The 18,157-nt window shown below is 42.6% G+C and overlaps 1 protein-coding gene across 1 annotated transcript in view; it reads right to left on the reverse strand.

Moving 5' to 3' along the window:
* Nucleotides 1-14,248: 14,248 nt before the first annotated feature.
* NIPAL1 (NIPA like domain containing 1) overlaps nt 14,249-18,157 on the reverse strand; it is an 85,744-nt gene continuing 81,835 nt past the window's right edge. Inside the window, exons 5-6 of the mRNA XM_040334965.1 lie at nt 17,342-17,502; nt 14,249-15,085 (exon numbers count right to left, since the gene is read on the reverse strand). Coding sequence (XP_040190899.1) covers nt 14,466-15,085; nt 17,342-17,502 — 781 coding nt within the window. The 3' untranslated portion in view covers nt 14,249-14,465. The remainder of the gene's footprint in view (nt 15,086-17,341; nt 17,503-18,157) is intronic.

The following is an 18,157-nucleotide window of genomic DNA, read 5'->3' on the forward strand; positions in this document are numbered from 1 at the left end:
AGGAGCCAATGGCGCTTCACTGCCATCTCAGTCAATGAGGAGGGAGAGTCCAGGACAGCCTAATCTCTCGTGCAACATGGATCGAGATGGGGCTCAGGTAAATATTAGGGAGGCTGAGGGGGCTGCTGCACACAGAAGTTTTTGTTATCCTAATGCATAGAATGCCTTTACAACCACTTTAACTTAATATGACAATTTTGTGAAAAAATCATTTACTTTTATAATTTTTCAAAGAATATTGTGTGGCAGCACTGAAAGCTGAAAATTGGACTGCAAGGGGGTGAACGTGTCCAATGGTAGTTTAAAAAAAAAGGGTCCCCAAATACAGTATACAGCAACCCCTCTAGGTAAAGGGTACATGGTATCCCTTGTTACTATTCACCTTTATTTTTCTGTGAATGAGTAACTAAAAACACCCAGACTGTGAAAAAAGTTTATATTTTTTTTAAATCAGGTAACATTTTATTGAGATGTCACATCCAAGTACATGTGAGCAGCACAGTCAAAATAGTACAAGTTCCTCTAATCAGTGCATAACATTCCAGAGTAACATTTAACATTTCAAATACACTCCAGTCGCCAACCCACCACCATATAGAGACCCCCGTCAGTGTCACATACAGCCTTAGGTGTCGGCATCCTGAAAGTGAGAAAAGGAGAACCTACATCCAATAGGAGAGGAAAAAAGTTCTTTAATAAGCAATCATTTACTAAAACTGGGCGGTGTAAAATCTGGTGCAGTTGTGTCTAGAAACCAATCAGCTTCCATGTTTTGTTTTTGTACCTACCTTACCTACCTACCTTATTTAAAAATTGTCTTAGGCCTGATTCACACCTATGTATTTTTAGTGCTATTTGCATATTTGCACTACAGAACGTATTCCATAGAAAACCATGTTAAATGGACCGTAGTGCAAATCTGCAAAATGAAAAAAGCACAAAAAATTGCATAGGTGTGAATCAGGCCTTAATGCATGCGCCTATCAGGCATGAGACTAAAATGATTCAATGTTGTTAGATGGATGAGGAGCTCCCTCTTGTGGCTAAACATAATAATGCTGATCCAGGCAATCAACTGTAAAGCCTCGTACACACGACCGAGAAACTCGACGGGCGAAACACATCGTTTTGCTCGTCGAGTTTCTTGTTAGGCTGTCGAGAAACTCGACAAGTCAATTTTCTCCATTCCAGTCAAGGAAATAGAGAACATGCTCTCTTTTTGGCTCGTCGAGTTTCTTGACAGTTTCCTCGAAGAAAATGTACACACGACCGGTTTCCTCGGCAAAAAAATATCTCCCAGCTTGTTTCTTGCTGGTTTTTGCCGAGAAACTCGGTCGTGTGTACAAGGCCTAAGAGGAGCTCCAGGGTCCTTCAGAAAAAATAAATAAAAGTCAGCAGCTACAAATACTGTACCTGCTGACTTTTAATATTAGGACACTTACCTGTCCATAAATCCAGCAATATCTTCACATCAGTCGATTTTTCAATCAGCTCTTGGGTGCTGCAGCTGCCATTTCTTGTATGGGAAACCATCAGTGAAGCCTTGCGGCTTCACATGTGTTTCCCTACTGTGCATGTGTGAAGCTGCGCTTTTTGAATGGCCAGGCAGAGCGGATCAGCCGGAAGTGGGAGAGGGTACTCATCAAAACCAGGTACCCACTCCCCTCTCTCCCCTGAAAGGTGCCAAATATGGCAGCACAGGGGCAAACAAGAGGAGCTTCTCTTTTTGGGTGGAGCTTCGCTTTAAAGCAGAACTAAACTTGTATATGAGCACCACAGACCCAAACCTATTTAATTCATATTTAATATTCAAGGCATACGCCACCATTTTTTCCATTTCTTTCATGTCTATATTCTGTTGCAAAATAACTTTGAAAAACACCTACACCCCCCTATAATTTCTGGCTGCGGCCATCTTGAGTAATGGCAGATTATACATGTAGCATTTACTTCTTGGAAGATGAGGCATGCATACAGGAAAGTGTAATGAGCTGAGAAAAACCTCCCCTCTTTCAAATGAAAAAAAGAAAAATGCCCATAACGCGCATACTAGCACATTATGTGAAACTTACCTGAAAATGCTGGAGGCTGCTTCAGTCTTCACTTGTCTTCCTTCCGGGTCTGCGGAATCCAGCTGTGTGACTGACCACAGCTGCGGTGACATTACTTTCACACTTGTTTCGGGGAAGCCGCAGTTTACATCACAGGACTCTGAAGGAACAGCCCGGGCAGCCTTTCCTCTTATATCACAGTGACCCTGCTGATTAATCTGAAAAGACCCCCTCTCTTGGAGCAGATCTCCAGCACATAGGCTTGGTCGCATTGCGGGAGGTGAGCGACGACTGCCGTCTGTGTAAACCTTGTCCGTGTCTGGACCGCGGTCGCCACTTACCTCCCGCTGCGTAACCCGGTCATCAACAGGCTATAGAGTGATATACAAGTATATACAGTACATTCAAAAAGTATTCATATCCCTTGAAATTTTCCAAATTTTGTCATGTTACAACCAAAAACGTAAATGTATTTTATTGGGATTTTATGTGAGAGAGCTACACAAAGTGGCACATAATTAGGAAAAGTCAATACTTTGTAGAAGCACCTTTCACTGCAATTACAGCTGCAAGTCTTTCTGGATGAAGAGCATCTGTGAACAGCAATTTTCAAGTCTTGCCACATATTCTCAATTGGAATTAGGTCTAGACCTCGACTGGCCCATTCTAACGCATGAATATGCTTTGATCTAAACCATTCCATTGTAGCTATGGTTGTATGTTTAGGGTTGTTGTACTACTGGAATGTGAAGCCACAGGTTTTCTTCTAAGATTTCCCTGTATTTGGCTACATCCATCTTCCCAATAACTCTGATCAGCTTCCCTGTCCCTGCTGAAGGAAAGCATCCCCACAATATGATGCTGCCACCACCATGTTTCACAGTGAGGATGGTGTAATCAGGATGATGTGCAGTGTTCGTTTTTCGCTACACATAGCGTTTTGCTTTTAAGCCAAAATGTAAAATTTTGGTCTCATCTGACCAGAGCACCTTCTTCCGCATGTTTGCTGTGTCCCCCACATGGCTTTTTGCAAACTGCAAACAGAACTTCTTATGTCTTTCTTTCAACAATGGCTTTCTTCTTGCCACTCTTCCATAAAGGCCAGATTTGTGGAGTGCATGACTAATAGTTGTCCTGTGGACAGATTCTCCCACCTGAGCTGTGGATCTTTGCTCCTCCAGAGTTACCATGGGCCTATTGGTTGCATCTCTAATTAATGCTCTCCTTGCCCGGCATGTCAGTTTAGGTGGACAGCCATGTCTTAGTAGGTTTGAAGTTATGCCATACTCTTTCCATTTTTGGATGATGGATTAAACAGTGCTCCATGAGATGTTTAAAGCTTGGGATCACAGCCGGATTCCTGAGAAGACCACCGATGCCAGGCCTCGGGGAGCAGTGGGTGAAGGGGCGGCGCCGTGGCAACAGGGGGGTGAAAAAATCCTGTCGTCCCGGTGTCCTGCCAAAAAAGGTCCCCCGGCAGATAAGGACCCCCTTTTAAAATTCAACATGTAAACAGTAAGACAGAGTCCTAAGTACTGTATTACACTATAGAATTTGGCCGGGAGGGATTTTTAATGTAATTGAATTTTTTTTATACCTCATTTCTATCACATGGGGGGGGGGGGGGGGCTCAGAAGCCCCCTATGTGATGGTGTGTGTGTGTGTGTGGTGGTGGTGGGGGGGGGGCGGTATTGAAGGACCAGGCCTTGGGCGGCAAAGGGAGTAAATACGGGCCTGCTTGAGATGTTTTTTTTATAATCTAACCCTGCTTCAAACTTCTCCACTACTTTATCCCTGACCTGTCTGGTGTGTTCCTTGACCTTCGTAATGCTGTTTGTTCACTAAGGTTCTCTAACAAACCTCTGAGGGCTTCACAGAAAAGCTGTATTTATATTGAGATTAAATTACACACAGGTAGACTATATTTACTAATTAGGTGACTTCTGAGTGTACAGCTTGTATAACCGTGTAAATTTGCTGTCCCTCAAAATAACTCAACACACAGCTATTAATGTCTTAACCGCTGGCTACAAAAGCGAGTACACCCCTAAGTGAAAATTTCCAAATTGGATCCAATTAGCCATTTTCCCTCCCTGGTGTTATGTGATTCGTTAGTGTTACAAGGTCTATGGACATATGTGAATTATACTTAACCACTTCAGCCCCAGACCAATTGGCTGGCCAAAGACCAGAGCACTTTTTGCGATTCTGCACTGCATCGCTTTAACTGACAATTGTGCTGTTCTGCGACGTGGCTTCCAAACAAAATTTACGTCCTTTTTTCCCCACAAATAGAGCTTTCTTCTGGTGGCATTTGATCACCTATTTTTGCGATATAAACAAAAATAGAGCGCCAATTTTGAAAAAAAAGCAATATTTTACTTTTTGCTATAATAAATATCCCCAAAAAATCTATAATTATTTTTTTTACGTATTCTTCCACATATTTTTGGTAAAAAAAATCGCAATAAGCTAAATTTGCACAAGCGTTATAGCGTCTACAAAATAGGGGATAGTTTTATGGCATTTTTATTATTATTTTTTTTTTTTTTACTAGTGATGGCAACGATCAGCGATTTTTATCATGACTGTAACATTATGGCGGACACATCGGACACTTTTGGCGCTATTTTGGGACCATTCACATTTATACAGCGATCAGTGCTATAAAAATGCACTGATTATGTGTAAATGTGACTGGTAGTGAATGGGTTAACCACTAGGAGGCTAGGAAGGGGTTAAGTGTATCCTAGGGAGTGTTTCTAACTGTTAGGGAGCAGACATCAGTGACATGTCACTAGGCAGAACAGGGAGATACTGTGTTTACACTGACATCTCCCTGTTCTTCAGCTCTGTGACCCGATGGCAGGACACCGGCGGACATTGAGGTCGCGGCAAGCACGCGCGTGCACGGCGGAAAATTCATACTGATGTAAATATATGTAGATTTGCCTGTCGGTGCCATTCTGCCAACGTATATATGCATGAGCCGGTCCTTAACCGGTTAATATTACGTTTTGAGTAATAGGGGGAATACATTAATTAAAGCGCTGTATATACATGTGTAGAATGATTATATAAGGGCCACATATTTTATTTTTTTAACTATCCCTAACAACTACCTGGCTGGCGGGCTTCCATGTGGACTCAACAGCTGGCGTATTTTATAGAAGAAGTGCAAAGTGCAAGGACAGTAGCCAACAGAAACCAGTTCTCAGTTTACCGATTTGGCACAGGCATTGCCCTTTTTACTTCCCTAGTAAAGTATAATTACTTTTTTCCTAGTTTTGGACAGCGTAGTGAAGGGTTTTAGACCCCTTTCACACTGGAGGCAAAATAGCGCCTGAAAAAAACCTCAGCTGCAATCCCAGTATGAAAGCCCGAGTGCTTTCACATTGGGGCGCCGCGCTGGCAGGATGTAAAAAAAAGTCCTGCAAGAAGCTTCCTTGCAGCACCACTCCTAAAGTGCCCCTGCCCATTGAAATCAAGCTGCAGCGGCGCTTTTAACCCTTTTTCGGCCACTAGCGGGGGTTAAAAGCGCCCCGCTGTGGAGCTGCGGTGGCTCAACGCGATTGGCACTGCGCTGACAAGCCATTCACCTCTGCAGCTAGAGGTTCGGATCCCGGCCTCGGCTTCATGTGAATTGAGTTTGGTGGTCTCAGCCCGGCTCCCAGTGGGTGTGCTATGCAAGGTAAGCCTGTGCTTAGTACGCCCACCCCCCTCCCACAAAAACCACCACACCTACACACGCACTCTAAATTGGGTTAACACACGCACATTGACCACGCGGTCTCTAAAGAGAGGCGAAGGACTAATGGGGCTGGTTGAGCGGGCTAATCCTCTCACTCCCTTATAGGGAGTCCCTCTGCCCCGTTGGGCTTCAAAGCGGAGCAGGTAGGGCGGGCTGTGTGGGAGGACCCCCTCACACACCCGCCATTGCCACCCGGGGCATGGAGAAAGGTGGCAGATTGCCTCTGGGGGAGGCCTGCCTACTCCCAACTCCTGCAGTCCAGCTCCTCTCTCGAGTACACGCACAAAATACACTTTAAAAAAAAAAAAAAAAAAAAAAAAAAAAAGCGCCCCGCTAATGGCCTAAAAGCGGCACATAAATTACTGTAAAGCGCTGCTAAAAACGTATGCATGTAAGATTGTTGCCTGAATTAAAATCAAATCAAATTTTCCCTTGTTTGGTCTGCTGACATGAGACCGAAAGCTTTTATACGTTTTAGTGATTGGCTTTAGATCGCGTAAAAGTAAAATCATAACTGCATAAAAAATGGTTATATTATTATATATAATAACAATAATACTATACACTATATAATGTTTGTTAACAGAGTTGAGCCATCCTCTGTCAGGCATAGGGACACCTGCCAACATTGATGTTGATACCACAGTTATCTTTGGAAAACACAAAACCAATAGATTGATTAAAGCTGGGATCATAGGCGTACGCCCTGTGTGTCGTGCCAGGTGTGCCTGGTCACACCCTAATCACCCCATGTGGCACAGATTTCCCCTGCTGCCTGGTCACTAATGTCATTTACCAGCCTCTTCCTTCTCTAAATAAACACAGTGAGTTATTGGTAGCCGCTCACTCACTATGTTAATTCATAACTAAAGCCTACTAAACTATGTTTAATAGGCTTCAGTTTGTGAATGAACAGGAAGCCGCTCAGCACAGAGCACTTCCCATTCATTCCCTGTCCAGTGCAGCTGAGGCTGTAGAGAAAGGGACCAGGGAACCTCTGTCTTCAGGCACTTTTTCTGTCTCAAAAGTGAGACATAAGGGTTCTGTTTACACCCCTGATAGTTCACCAAAGCACACCAACGGGTTACTAAAAATATAGTAAAGAAATGAAAATAATAATATTGTAAAAAAACAATAAATGAAATAGTAAAAAATATATAAAAAAATGTAATGGGTCCACTCCCCTACGGACACCGTCCTCTGCCCTGTTTTAATACATTTTGAAATGTTTTTTTTTACATTTATGTGATTGTGAGAGTGTGTATATATATATATATATATCTATCTATATATATATATATATATATATATAGATATATACCGTAATTATCGACGTATAACACGCACCCTAACTTTAATAGGGAAGTTTCAGGAAAAAAACTTTCCACGGCCCCCTGCGTATAACACACAGGCACAGGTTACCCTCTATTTTCAGGGTAAAAAAGTGAGTGTTATACGCCAATAAATGCAGTATATAGATATATATATCTATATAGATAGAGAGAGAGATGAATGCAATGGACTGCACACACCCATGGCTGGGATTATATAGGACTGAGGGAACAAAGATGATTGGGGAGCAATATGTAAATGTTATGGAAGTATGTACCCCTGATAATTGTTCAAGCTGATATGTTCCACTCTATTTTAACAGGCAGGTGAAAATAAAAGTTATTGACCTCAGTAAGCTCACACTCGCTAGAAAATCAACATACAATCATACCAATTCACCACTAGAGGTCACCACAGGAATAATTTTCAGGACTGTCTGGTCAATTCAGCATTATAATGCTATATTTTAAAGAGAATCTGTAATTTTCTTAAAATCTAGAACATTTTAGAGATGCTGTGAGAACCACTCAGTGGGCTAGATTCAGATAGATCAGCGGATCTTTAGATCCGCGTAATCTATCTTTTTTACGATCCGCCAGCGCAATTTTTTGAGGCAAGTGCAGTATTCAGAAAGCACTTACCTCGAAATTTGCGCCGGCGGATCGTAACTCCCCCGGCGGAATTCAAATTCCGCGGCTAGGGGGAGTGTATTATTTAAATCAGGCGCGTCCCCGCGCCGATTGTACTGCGCCTGCGCCGGCCGCGATTTTTCCCAGTGCGCATGCTCCAAATGACGTCGCTAGAACGTCATTGGTTTCGGCGTGACCGTAAATTACGTCCATCCGTATTCGCGACCGACTTACGCAAACAACGTAAAAATTCAAAACTCGGCGCAGGAACGACGGCCATACTTAACATTGGATACGCCGCATATAGCAAGGGTAAGTATACGCCGGAAAAAGCCGAACGCAAACGACGTAAAAAAAAGCGACGGGCGTTCGTTTCTGAATCAGCGGAAATCGGAATTTGCATATTCGTCGCGTAAAAAACCGAAGCGTCACCTAGCGGCCGGCGGGAGATTGCAGCCTAAGATCCGACGGTGTAAGTCACTTACACCTGTCGGATCTTAGGGAGATCTATGCGGAACTGATTCTTATGAATCAGTCGCATAGATCCGACCGTTGGATCTCAGAGATACGACGGCGTATCAGGAGATACGCCGTCGTATCTCTTTCTGAATCTCCCCCAGTGTATGCAAGTGTGTTGATTTTATGGGTAAGAGATTCTAAATCCCGAGTAAGAGATCCCAAATGTAAGAGATTCTGTGCAGACTCCAGATTTCTATATACTGTTCAAATATTCACTGTGTTAGTTTTCAATAGGAGTTCAGTAATTTCTCTGGTTGGCAGTAAACAATGTGCTCTGCTAGTACATTTTCCATGTTTTGTCAGTAAAAAATGCTGCGAGAGGTTGGCAACCCTTGTCATCAAGGATTATGCTGCTTGACAGTAGGCTCTAAACCAGACTTTCTCAGCCTTTTTCAAAAAGAGGAACACTGAAATATCTTTTGAATCTCAGGGAACCTCTGCTAATAACTATTATATCTAGAGCTCAAAGGATGTTGGTGTGATGGTCAGTACCAAGAATGCTCCTCACATTTGTGGTCAGTAGGAAGAATTCCCCCCTTGCAGAAAGATACAAAGAACAGCGGTTTTAGTGGTTATTTATCTGAGAAGCAGAAAATGCTCATTGCTCAAAGAACCCTTAACAACCTCTGGAGGAACATTAAAGTGGTTCTAAAGCCACAAGGTTTCTTACCTTAATGCATTCTATGCGTGGCACACCCCTGAAACCTGCACTCTGTGCACCCATGGACCCTGCACTCTGTACACAGCATGCCCCTGAATCCTGCCCTCTGTACACAGTTCACCCCTGAACCCTGCACTCTGTACACAGCACACCCCGGAACTCTTCACTCTGTACACAAGACATCCCTGAACCCTTCACTCTGTACACAGCACACCCCTGAACCCTGCACTCTGCCTGAACCCTGCACTCTCTACGTAGCAAACTCTTGAACTCTGCATACTGTATGTAGTGCAGCTCCCAAAACCTGCCCTAGCTAGTTATTACTTAAATAAAAAAACAGTAATAATTAAATGCAGAGGCATTTATTTAACATGATAAAGGGTAGATACATAGGGGGTTATTTACTAAAGGCAAATCCACTTTGTACTGCAGGTGCACTTGGAAGTGCAGTCGCTGTAGATCCTAGGGACATACAAGGAAAATAAAAAAACAGCATTTTTGCTTGCACATGATTGGATGATAAAAGCAGCAGAGCTTTCCCTCAGATCTACAGCGATCTACAGTGACTGCACTTTCACCTTTAGTAAATCAACCCCATAGTTTTAGATATACAACTGGCCCCTTGAGGACAACCATATTGCTGATGCGGCTTCCGATAAATTTGAGTTTGACAACCCTGCATTAGGGAGTAAAAGTATGTCTAATCTGCTACAGTTGATCGCTGATACTGCAACAATAAGCTGTCGTGTAATTATACAACATTGCTGAACAAGTGGATGGCAGTGTTCAGTTAGGGGATCTCATGAGAAGCTGAATAAAAGTTAATAGAACCTTTCGCTATGGTACCATGGAGGCTGCTGCTCTTCTTCTGAGAATATTAGCTCCCTGGCCATTATGTTTATCTGGTGGCTTCAGTAGCTTCTGAATCACAGACTTGGAGAAAGTATGCAACTCAGGATTTCTCTGACTTCCCTGAGCATATTGAACCCAGGAAAAAACAAGTTTTTTTCAGAAATAGCTCAGCATTTGCCACCTCCAAGATTCTTTCAGTACAGGATTCCTTAAAGCGGAGTTCCACCTAAAAATGGAACTTCCGCTTAATCCACTCCTTGCCCCCTTACATACCACATTTGGCATGTCATTTTTTGGGGGGGGGGGGAGTGGGGGCTTCAGGAGGAGTGGGACTTCCTGTCCCACTTCCTCCTTCCGCCGAGGGGCTGGTAAGGCGAATAGCTTAATCGCCTTATTGCAGCCCCTCCCTGTAGGCAAGCGCCTGTCCAATCGGATGGCGCCGCACCGCTCGCGCATGCGTGCCCGTCCGTGAAGCAGAAAGCTGTCACTGACGGGTGCCCACACTAGGAATCAAGACGCCGGCCGGCGAGGGGGGGTAAGGAGCGGAGCCCCGGCCGGCGCATTGCTAGAACCGTGGAGCAGGTAAGTGTCTGTTTATTTAAAGCCAGCAGCTACACTTTTTGTAGCTGCTGACTTTTAATAAACTTAAAAAAAGGCTGGAACACCCCTTAAAAATGTTTCTACCTTAACCACTTAACGCCCGCCGCACGCCTATTTACGTCCACAGAATGGCACGTACAGGCAGATGGGCATATATATACGTCCCTGCCTTCTAGTGGGTGGGGGGTCCGATCGGGACCCCCTCCGCTGCGCGCGGCGGGCGGCTTACCTCGGGGAGCGATCCGGGACGACGGCGCGGCTATTCGTTTATAGCCGCTCCGTCGCGATCGCTCCCCGGAGCTGAAGAACGGGGAGAGCCGTATGTAAACACGGCCACCCCGTGCTTCACTGTGGCGGCGCTTCGATCGTGTCATCCCTTTTATAGGGAGACTCGATCGATGACGTCAGTCCTACAGCCACACCCCCCTACAGTTGTAAACACACACTAGGTGAACCCTAACTCATACAGCGCCCCCTGTGGTTAACACCCAAACTGCAACTGTCATTTTCACAATAAACAATGCAATTTAAAGCGGGAGTTCACCCATTTAAAAAAAAAAAAAAAATCTCCCCTTAGCTTCCTGCTCGTTCGGTCTAGGGGAATCGGCTATTTATATTAAAATATGAGCAGTACTTACCCGTTTTCGAGCTGCATCTTCTTCCGTCGCTTCCGGGTATGGGTCTTCGGGAGCGGGCGTTCCTTCTTGATTGACATTCTTCCGAAAGGCTTCCGACGGTCGCATCCATCGCGTCACTCGTAGCCGAAAGAAGCCGAACGTCGGTGCGGCTCTATACTGCGCCTGCGCACCGACGTTCGGCTTCTTTCGGAAAATCGTGACGCGATGGATGCGACCGTCGGAAGCCTCTCGGAAACCTGTCAATCAAGAAGGAACGCCCATTCCCGAAGCCCATACCCGGAAGCGACGGAGAGGATGCGTCTCGTAAACGGGTAAGTACTGCACATATTTTAAAATAAATAGCCGATTCCCCTAGTAATAACGAGCAGGAATCTAAGGGGGAAAAGTGCCCTCTAAGGGTGAACCCCCGCTTTAAATGCATTTTTTGCTGTGAAAATGACAATGGTCCCAAAATGTGTCAAAATTGTCCGAAGTGTCCGCCATAATGTCGCAGTCACGAAAAAAATCGCTGATCGCCGCCAATAGTAGTAAAAAAAAAAATTAATAAAAATGCAATAAAACTATCCCCTATTTTGTAAACGCTATACATTTTGCGCAAACCAATCGATAAACACTTATTGCGATTTTTTTTACCAAAAATAGGTAGAAGAATATGTATCGGCCTAAACTGAGGACATTTTTTTTTTATATATGTTTTTGGGGGATATTTATTATAGCAAAAAGTAAAAAATATTGCATTTTTTTTCAAAATTCTCGCTCTATTTTTGTTTATAGCGCAAAAAATAAAAACCTGCAGAGGTGATCAAATACCACCAAAAGAAAGCTCTATTTGTGGGGAAAAAAGGATGCCAATTTTGTTTGGGAGCCACGTCGCACGACCGCGCAATTGTCTGTTAAAGCGACGCAGTGCCGAATCGCAAAACCTGGCCTGGGCATTTAGCTGCCTAAAGGTCCGGGGCTTAAGTGGTTAATGCATTCTATGCATTTCCTCCCTGTGAGGAGTCAGGCCATGTTGGAGCTATTGATCTGTGGGGTATTGGAATACATCAGGAACCTGTGTGTATAAGCCTGCTATGAATGTGGATTAGGAGCTGGGACGGCAATAAGAAAGGAGCATTGATCGGTCTTAAAAAGATATTGCAGCAAGGCTAAATTTTTGGCCTATTAAGGTGAGAGGCTGGGGGAAACTGTTTTCAGCACCTGCACTGGAAGAAATAGCACTTGCACTTTTGCTATCACCGTGGTTTTGTGAAGATTGCCTGCCTGCCTGCCTTTTTTGGAGTTTTATTGCACACCATTATGGATTATGAACTTTTTGAAGAATTTATTTATTAAGACTTTTCCACTTTGCACAATTGATTGCTTTCTTTACACATTTATTTATTGGATTTTTGCTTACCTGTTTTATACAGGTTATCACCTTTTTTCACTTGTTTTTATTGTATTTATGTTACACTGGATTATGCGTTGATCTGGATTCATCTGATCAGTTTTAACTTTAAATTGGTCACCTTATTTATTCACATAGTTATTTATTAGTAAGCGCCCCTACCTCCTCCCTCATTATTGCAAATTTAGGTGGCTGCTGCTATTGATCACAGGTTCATTAATCAATTCCCTTTGGTATGCGCATTAGTCTCCCCCATTTTTCATCTTAGCATTAGCGTCCCGAGCCCCCGTTTACTTACCTGCCCCATCAAAAGTCCCGCGCCGTGAACGCGCAGGCTTCTTGACGGTTTCTCAGCTCATTCATTGACTGGCGCTGCTGTCAATCACATCCAATGGCACGGTGCGCCGGGGGGGCGGGGCCGAGTAATACAGTGAGCGGCTATGGCCGCCGGCTGTATCACAGGAGCACGCCCGCAAGAACTCATCACCATGCAAGCTCGCTCGCATGAAGGTGATGAGTTCTTGCAAGGGGGAGCCAAGACAGCCGCCGAGGGACCCCAGAAGACCAGGTTCAGGGCCACTCTGTGCAGTGGATGTAAGTATAACATGTTTGTTATTTTAAAAAAAATGTCTTTTACATATCCTTTAACAATAATTACCCCATTAATGGCCAGGTTTACCACTGACAACGTTAGGTGTGTGATATAAAAGACGATTGTTCTGCATGTGAGATTTGGCAGGACACACTTATGTAAATTAGTATGTGTGGGTGCAGTAGGCAATAACAGAAAGGTGGAGCCCTATATAGTTTGCAAAGTAATGAACACTATCCTTTCTAAAAATAACATAGAAGATTTCAGTTTCTGCTGCATGGTTACCTTCCAACACTGAGAGCACAGCTAAATCAACAAAGTACCTTGTTCAGTCTACTGTGAAAAAACGTGTAGAGGGAGAATATTTGTTTTCACATTACAGAAGAAAGCGAAATGTATTTATTCAGCTGAACCCCCCCCCCCCACCATAGTGTACATACTGTACATGTGAATATCAAAGCAGAAAAGGGTATCTTGTAAAAAGCTAAGAATGGCACCGTCATATGCCCATTCACATGTCAAGGCATTCACTGGTTTGCCTATGGTCCATAAGCACATGACCAACAGATCACTGGCTGGCTCTGCCTATATGGCAGCTCCCCAAAGCCTCTTTATGAGAGACCATATGGCTTTGCACTTAAGGGGTGCTGGATTTAGCTTAGTAAATACATTTTTCTTAAATTTCTAAAATTAGGTCTTGATTAAGTTATTGTATTGCTTCTTTCCACTGTAATAAAACAAACTTTTTACCATGGAAACCAAGATTGGGTCAGACGTCACCGGTGTGCCAGCCTGGAACACAGAATGCCATATGAAAAACAAATAAAAATAAAAATTATCCAAGTTTGCATTCACCCCCTGCTCAACACAGGTGTGTCAGAAAAGCTTTTGACTAGACAGCATGTAATACTGGTTATTTATGATCGTCACCATTGCCATATAGGCAGCCAATTGTATGCATTGACTGAAGGGTTAAAGGGGGGCTAAGCCAACCACAGTAAGCCAAAGCAGCCTACTAATATTCTTACCTTTTCAATCAATGGCATGTCCCCTCAGGGTACTTGTGGCTGGTATTGGAGGTACTTTAATATGTTGAAAGCAAATTCCATCCAACCATTAGAGTACCATCAAACAAAACACATTTCAAAAATGATTATGAGGCTATTGAAAACAAAAGAGATCTTTGGAAAATATTTATACACATAAAAAATACAATAAATCTTATACAAAAAGTATGTAAATATTCCACTTAAAATAGATCATTTATTTTAAAATATTCATTCTTCTCTCTATATACAAAATGTACAAATGGCTTCATTTCCTGAGGTCCGAAAAATAATAGCACAGAAGTCTGTGCACTTACTAAAATGAGTACAGGTCTTCTACCTCAACACTGAAAGGTACAAGAGGTCAGAAAAAGTACAAATCATCCAGCGAGCATGGAGCTTTGTTAGTGCTGTTGGCTTGTCCTACTGAAGATGGCCAGATCATCCTCAAATGCCAATATAGAATGTTCTGCATTCCCAAGCAGGCTGTGTTGGTCTTCCTGTCCATCATACGCTGTCTGTTTTTCTTTCTTGATGCTAGAGGTGATCTGACTCCATGTGATATTGGTGTTCTTAAAGGCATGCAGAAGAAAAATGCCAATAATAATAGTTAGGAAGCCACTCAATGTCCCAATCATGTCGCCGATATCCATACTATTCCATTCCTTGAACAATATCACAGAACAGGTGACAACCATAGTCGTGAAGAAAACATAATATATAGGTGTCACTATGGAGGTATTGAAGATATCCAGAGCTTTATTGAGGTAATTTATTTGTGTACTGACAGATAAGGCCAGTGAAGCCAGTAAGATGTAGAATAGAGGGTTTTTGTAAACTGGTTTGTGTTCAATGAACTCGTGGATGGAGATTCCCAGTCCTTTCACAGATGACACAGAGAAAGCACCAATAATAGAGCAAATAGCAATGTAAACTAGGATGTTGGTTTGACCTTTTTTGGGGGCAAACAGTATTATTAGGACCAAGGATGCTACAACCGACACCGTAGCAAAAGTAATGAAAACTGTTGGGAAAAAAATTAGATTCAAATTAGATTAAAATTTAATATAATTAAATATTAAAACAACCCGGAAAATCTGTCTCAGTAAAACATGGTTAAGGCTTAATTTTTAATTTGCAAATAAAGTGCATAGTACATGCAAACAGTAAGTTGGCTGACCTGTCTTATGCCCTGTACACACGATCGGTTCATCTAATGAAAACGGTCTGATGGATTTTTTCATCAGATATCGGATGAAGCTGACTTTCATCAGTCTTGCCTACACACCATCAGTTAAAAAAACGATCGTGTCAGAACGCGGTGATGTAAAACACAACGAGGTGCTGAGAAAAATGAAGTTCAATGCTTCCGAGCATGCGTCGACTTGATTCTGAGCATGCATGGATTTTTAACCGATGGACGTGCCCACAGATGATCGTTTTTTTCTATCGGTTTTTTAACCATCAGATAATTTTAAAACAAGTTCCTAGTTTTTTCACAGATGGATAAAAAACTGATAGGGCCCACACACGATCAGTTCGTCTGATGAAAACGTACCGTTTTCATCAGACGAACCGATCGTGTGTATGCGGCATTAGAATCAGGTGGTTTGACACATGCCTATTGACAAACCTAAACAATTTGTTTGCTACAATTCTAGATCATGTTGGGACAGGTATGATGGATATAGAAAAGAATCGCCCCCCCTTTAGTGAGTGTACAGCTTGTATAACAGTGTAAATTTGCTGTCCCCTCAAAATAATTCAACACGCTATTAATGTCTAAACTGCTGGCAACAAAAATGAGTTCAAATGTTCAAATTGGGCCCAAAGTGTCAATATTTTGTGTGGCCTTCTGAGAAATACTCACTTCCTGTTCTTCTGTCTGTAACTCCACACAGTAATGTGAGGCTTTCTCCCTGGTGTGGAGTGTCATGCTCGCCCCCTCCCTTGGACAACAGGAGTGTCAGGACGCCCACTAACACACAGCTCCTTTCTCTATCTGCAACGTAGAGAGCGTCCTGACTCTCCGGTTGTCCAAGAGAGGGGGCGAGCACGACACTCCACACCAGAGAGAAAGCCTTGCATTACTGTGTGGAGTTACAGACAGAAGAACAGGAAGTGAGGATTTATCAGAAGAAATAAGGACATTTAAAAGCAAAATCGAAGGATGAGGTACGTGAAGGAGGACTGCACTAAGGTAAAGGAAGTTATTTAGGGATTTTTTTTTTTTACATTTACAACCCCTTTAACACCATCTAAACTAAATAAGTTTATCTTGGTATCATCAGGACATGGCTCCTGTCGGCTCATTTTTTCCCTTTTTGTTAAAATTTGTGATTGAGCACTCGTGTGTGTGTGTGTGTGTGTATATATATATGTATTGTTTGAATTTGTATTTATATTCTCGAGTAGCAGCACTCAAACATTTACACTTTTATCACATAATATATTTTTGATGCGCAGAATTTAATTTTATATATATATATATCTATTATTTTAACAACAGCTCTGTTTTATTAAATTAACAGTCTTGAAGAAATTTGTGTTAATGGAAGAACTGCTACCATGCTAGTTAGGTGACCCTTTAAACCATTCTCCCAGAATTATGTGTCTCTGCCTTTTTTTTTAATCATTGGGAGTCAGTGACAGCCATGGAGTCACTATGCCTTCCCCCATTGTTACATATGGTTTGATTGAGACCTGATCAGTTATGATATAGGGGGGTAGAAAAGACTACACATGTGCTAATTTTCTTTCACAGGTATAAAAGTATTAGGGTTCCCTTACACAGATGTAAAGATCCAAGATGCCAGGGACTTTGACAGGGGGTCAGTGACTGTCTCTGGACCTTCATTTATCTCTAGGATGAATATATGCTCCTGTATTACATGACAGATCACAGTCTAGGTTTGGACACTAATGGACCAAACAAAATGCATTTCTTAGCCTGCTGATGTATAGACACACACTTACATGCAATGTGCCCTACAGGATCCTTCATGCATAGTGATAAATGGAATTCTCTAAACAACTATGCCTCCACGTATAAGATAAATTTAAATATTGAAATATTGGATATTCATCCTTGTGTAAGAGCACACTAACCCTGGAAAAATTATAAAATGTGTTTTCTACAGCAAGAGATTTCACTGAAATGTCATTAAGAATATCCTATGTATTCAATATTTATAAAAAGGTCAAATCCACCTAAAAACTTGGTTAGTTTAGAACCCACAAATAATTGCTTTACATTTGCAGTGATATTGGAAATACCAACCTGGATCCCTTAGTTTTATTTCTAGATCATGCAGAGATGTGACCTCTTCCTCGTGAGGAGCATGTATGACCATCATGGTGGAGCCAATAATACACAGAAGACATCCAAGCTTCCCATGTACGTTCAGCTTATCATTCAGGAAATATGAAGACAGGACTGCACTGCAGAGACACAGCAGGTTATAGATTAAAGTACAAGATAAATTGTAATTTTACAAAAAAAAAAGCAAAAGCATTCAGCTTAAAATAAACATGTAAGAACCTGGGCAATTCAGAGTGAGAATGTAAAAAAAAAGAAAAAAATACTGAGGCAGATAATATAACCGCCTGTAAAAGTTGAGTTTAAACCTGAACATCCCTGACCCCTGAGCCTCCCTGTTGCTCGTTTAATAAGATGGGTGGCCTCTCCGATCAACAAGGACTCTTATCTGGATTCACTGATTTTTTTGACCTTCCTTTGGATCAACTGTGGGCATAGGATTGTGTATATAGGATTGTATCATTTTTTTTTGGTTGAACTAGATGGACTTGTGTCTTTTTTCAACCTGACTAACTATGTAACTACAGTATACGGCGTATAACACACACTTTTTCCCCCTGAAAATAAGGGGAATATCACGGGTGCATGTTATACGCTAATAGTGTACCTCGTGGAAGGAGGGGGACGAGCGCCGCCAAGGGCCGCCGGAATTCACAGAGCCGTCATCTCCTGTTTACTCGGCTCTGACGTCACACACACAGTCCTGCCTCCGCCACTGGCATTGGACCAGTGTTCTGTCAATCACAGGAGCTGGTCCAATGACGATGGCGGAGGCGG

The sequence above is a fragment of the Rana temporaria genome, chromosome 1 (assembly GCF_905171775.1).
Source record: "Rana temporaria chromosome 1, aRanTem1.1, whole genome shotgun sequence".
NCBI classification, from domain to species: Eukaryota; Metazoa; Chordata; class Amphibia; order Anura; family Ranidae; genus Rana; species Rana temporaria.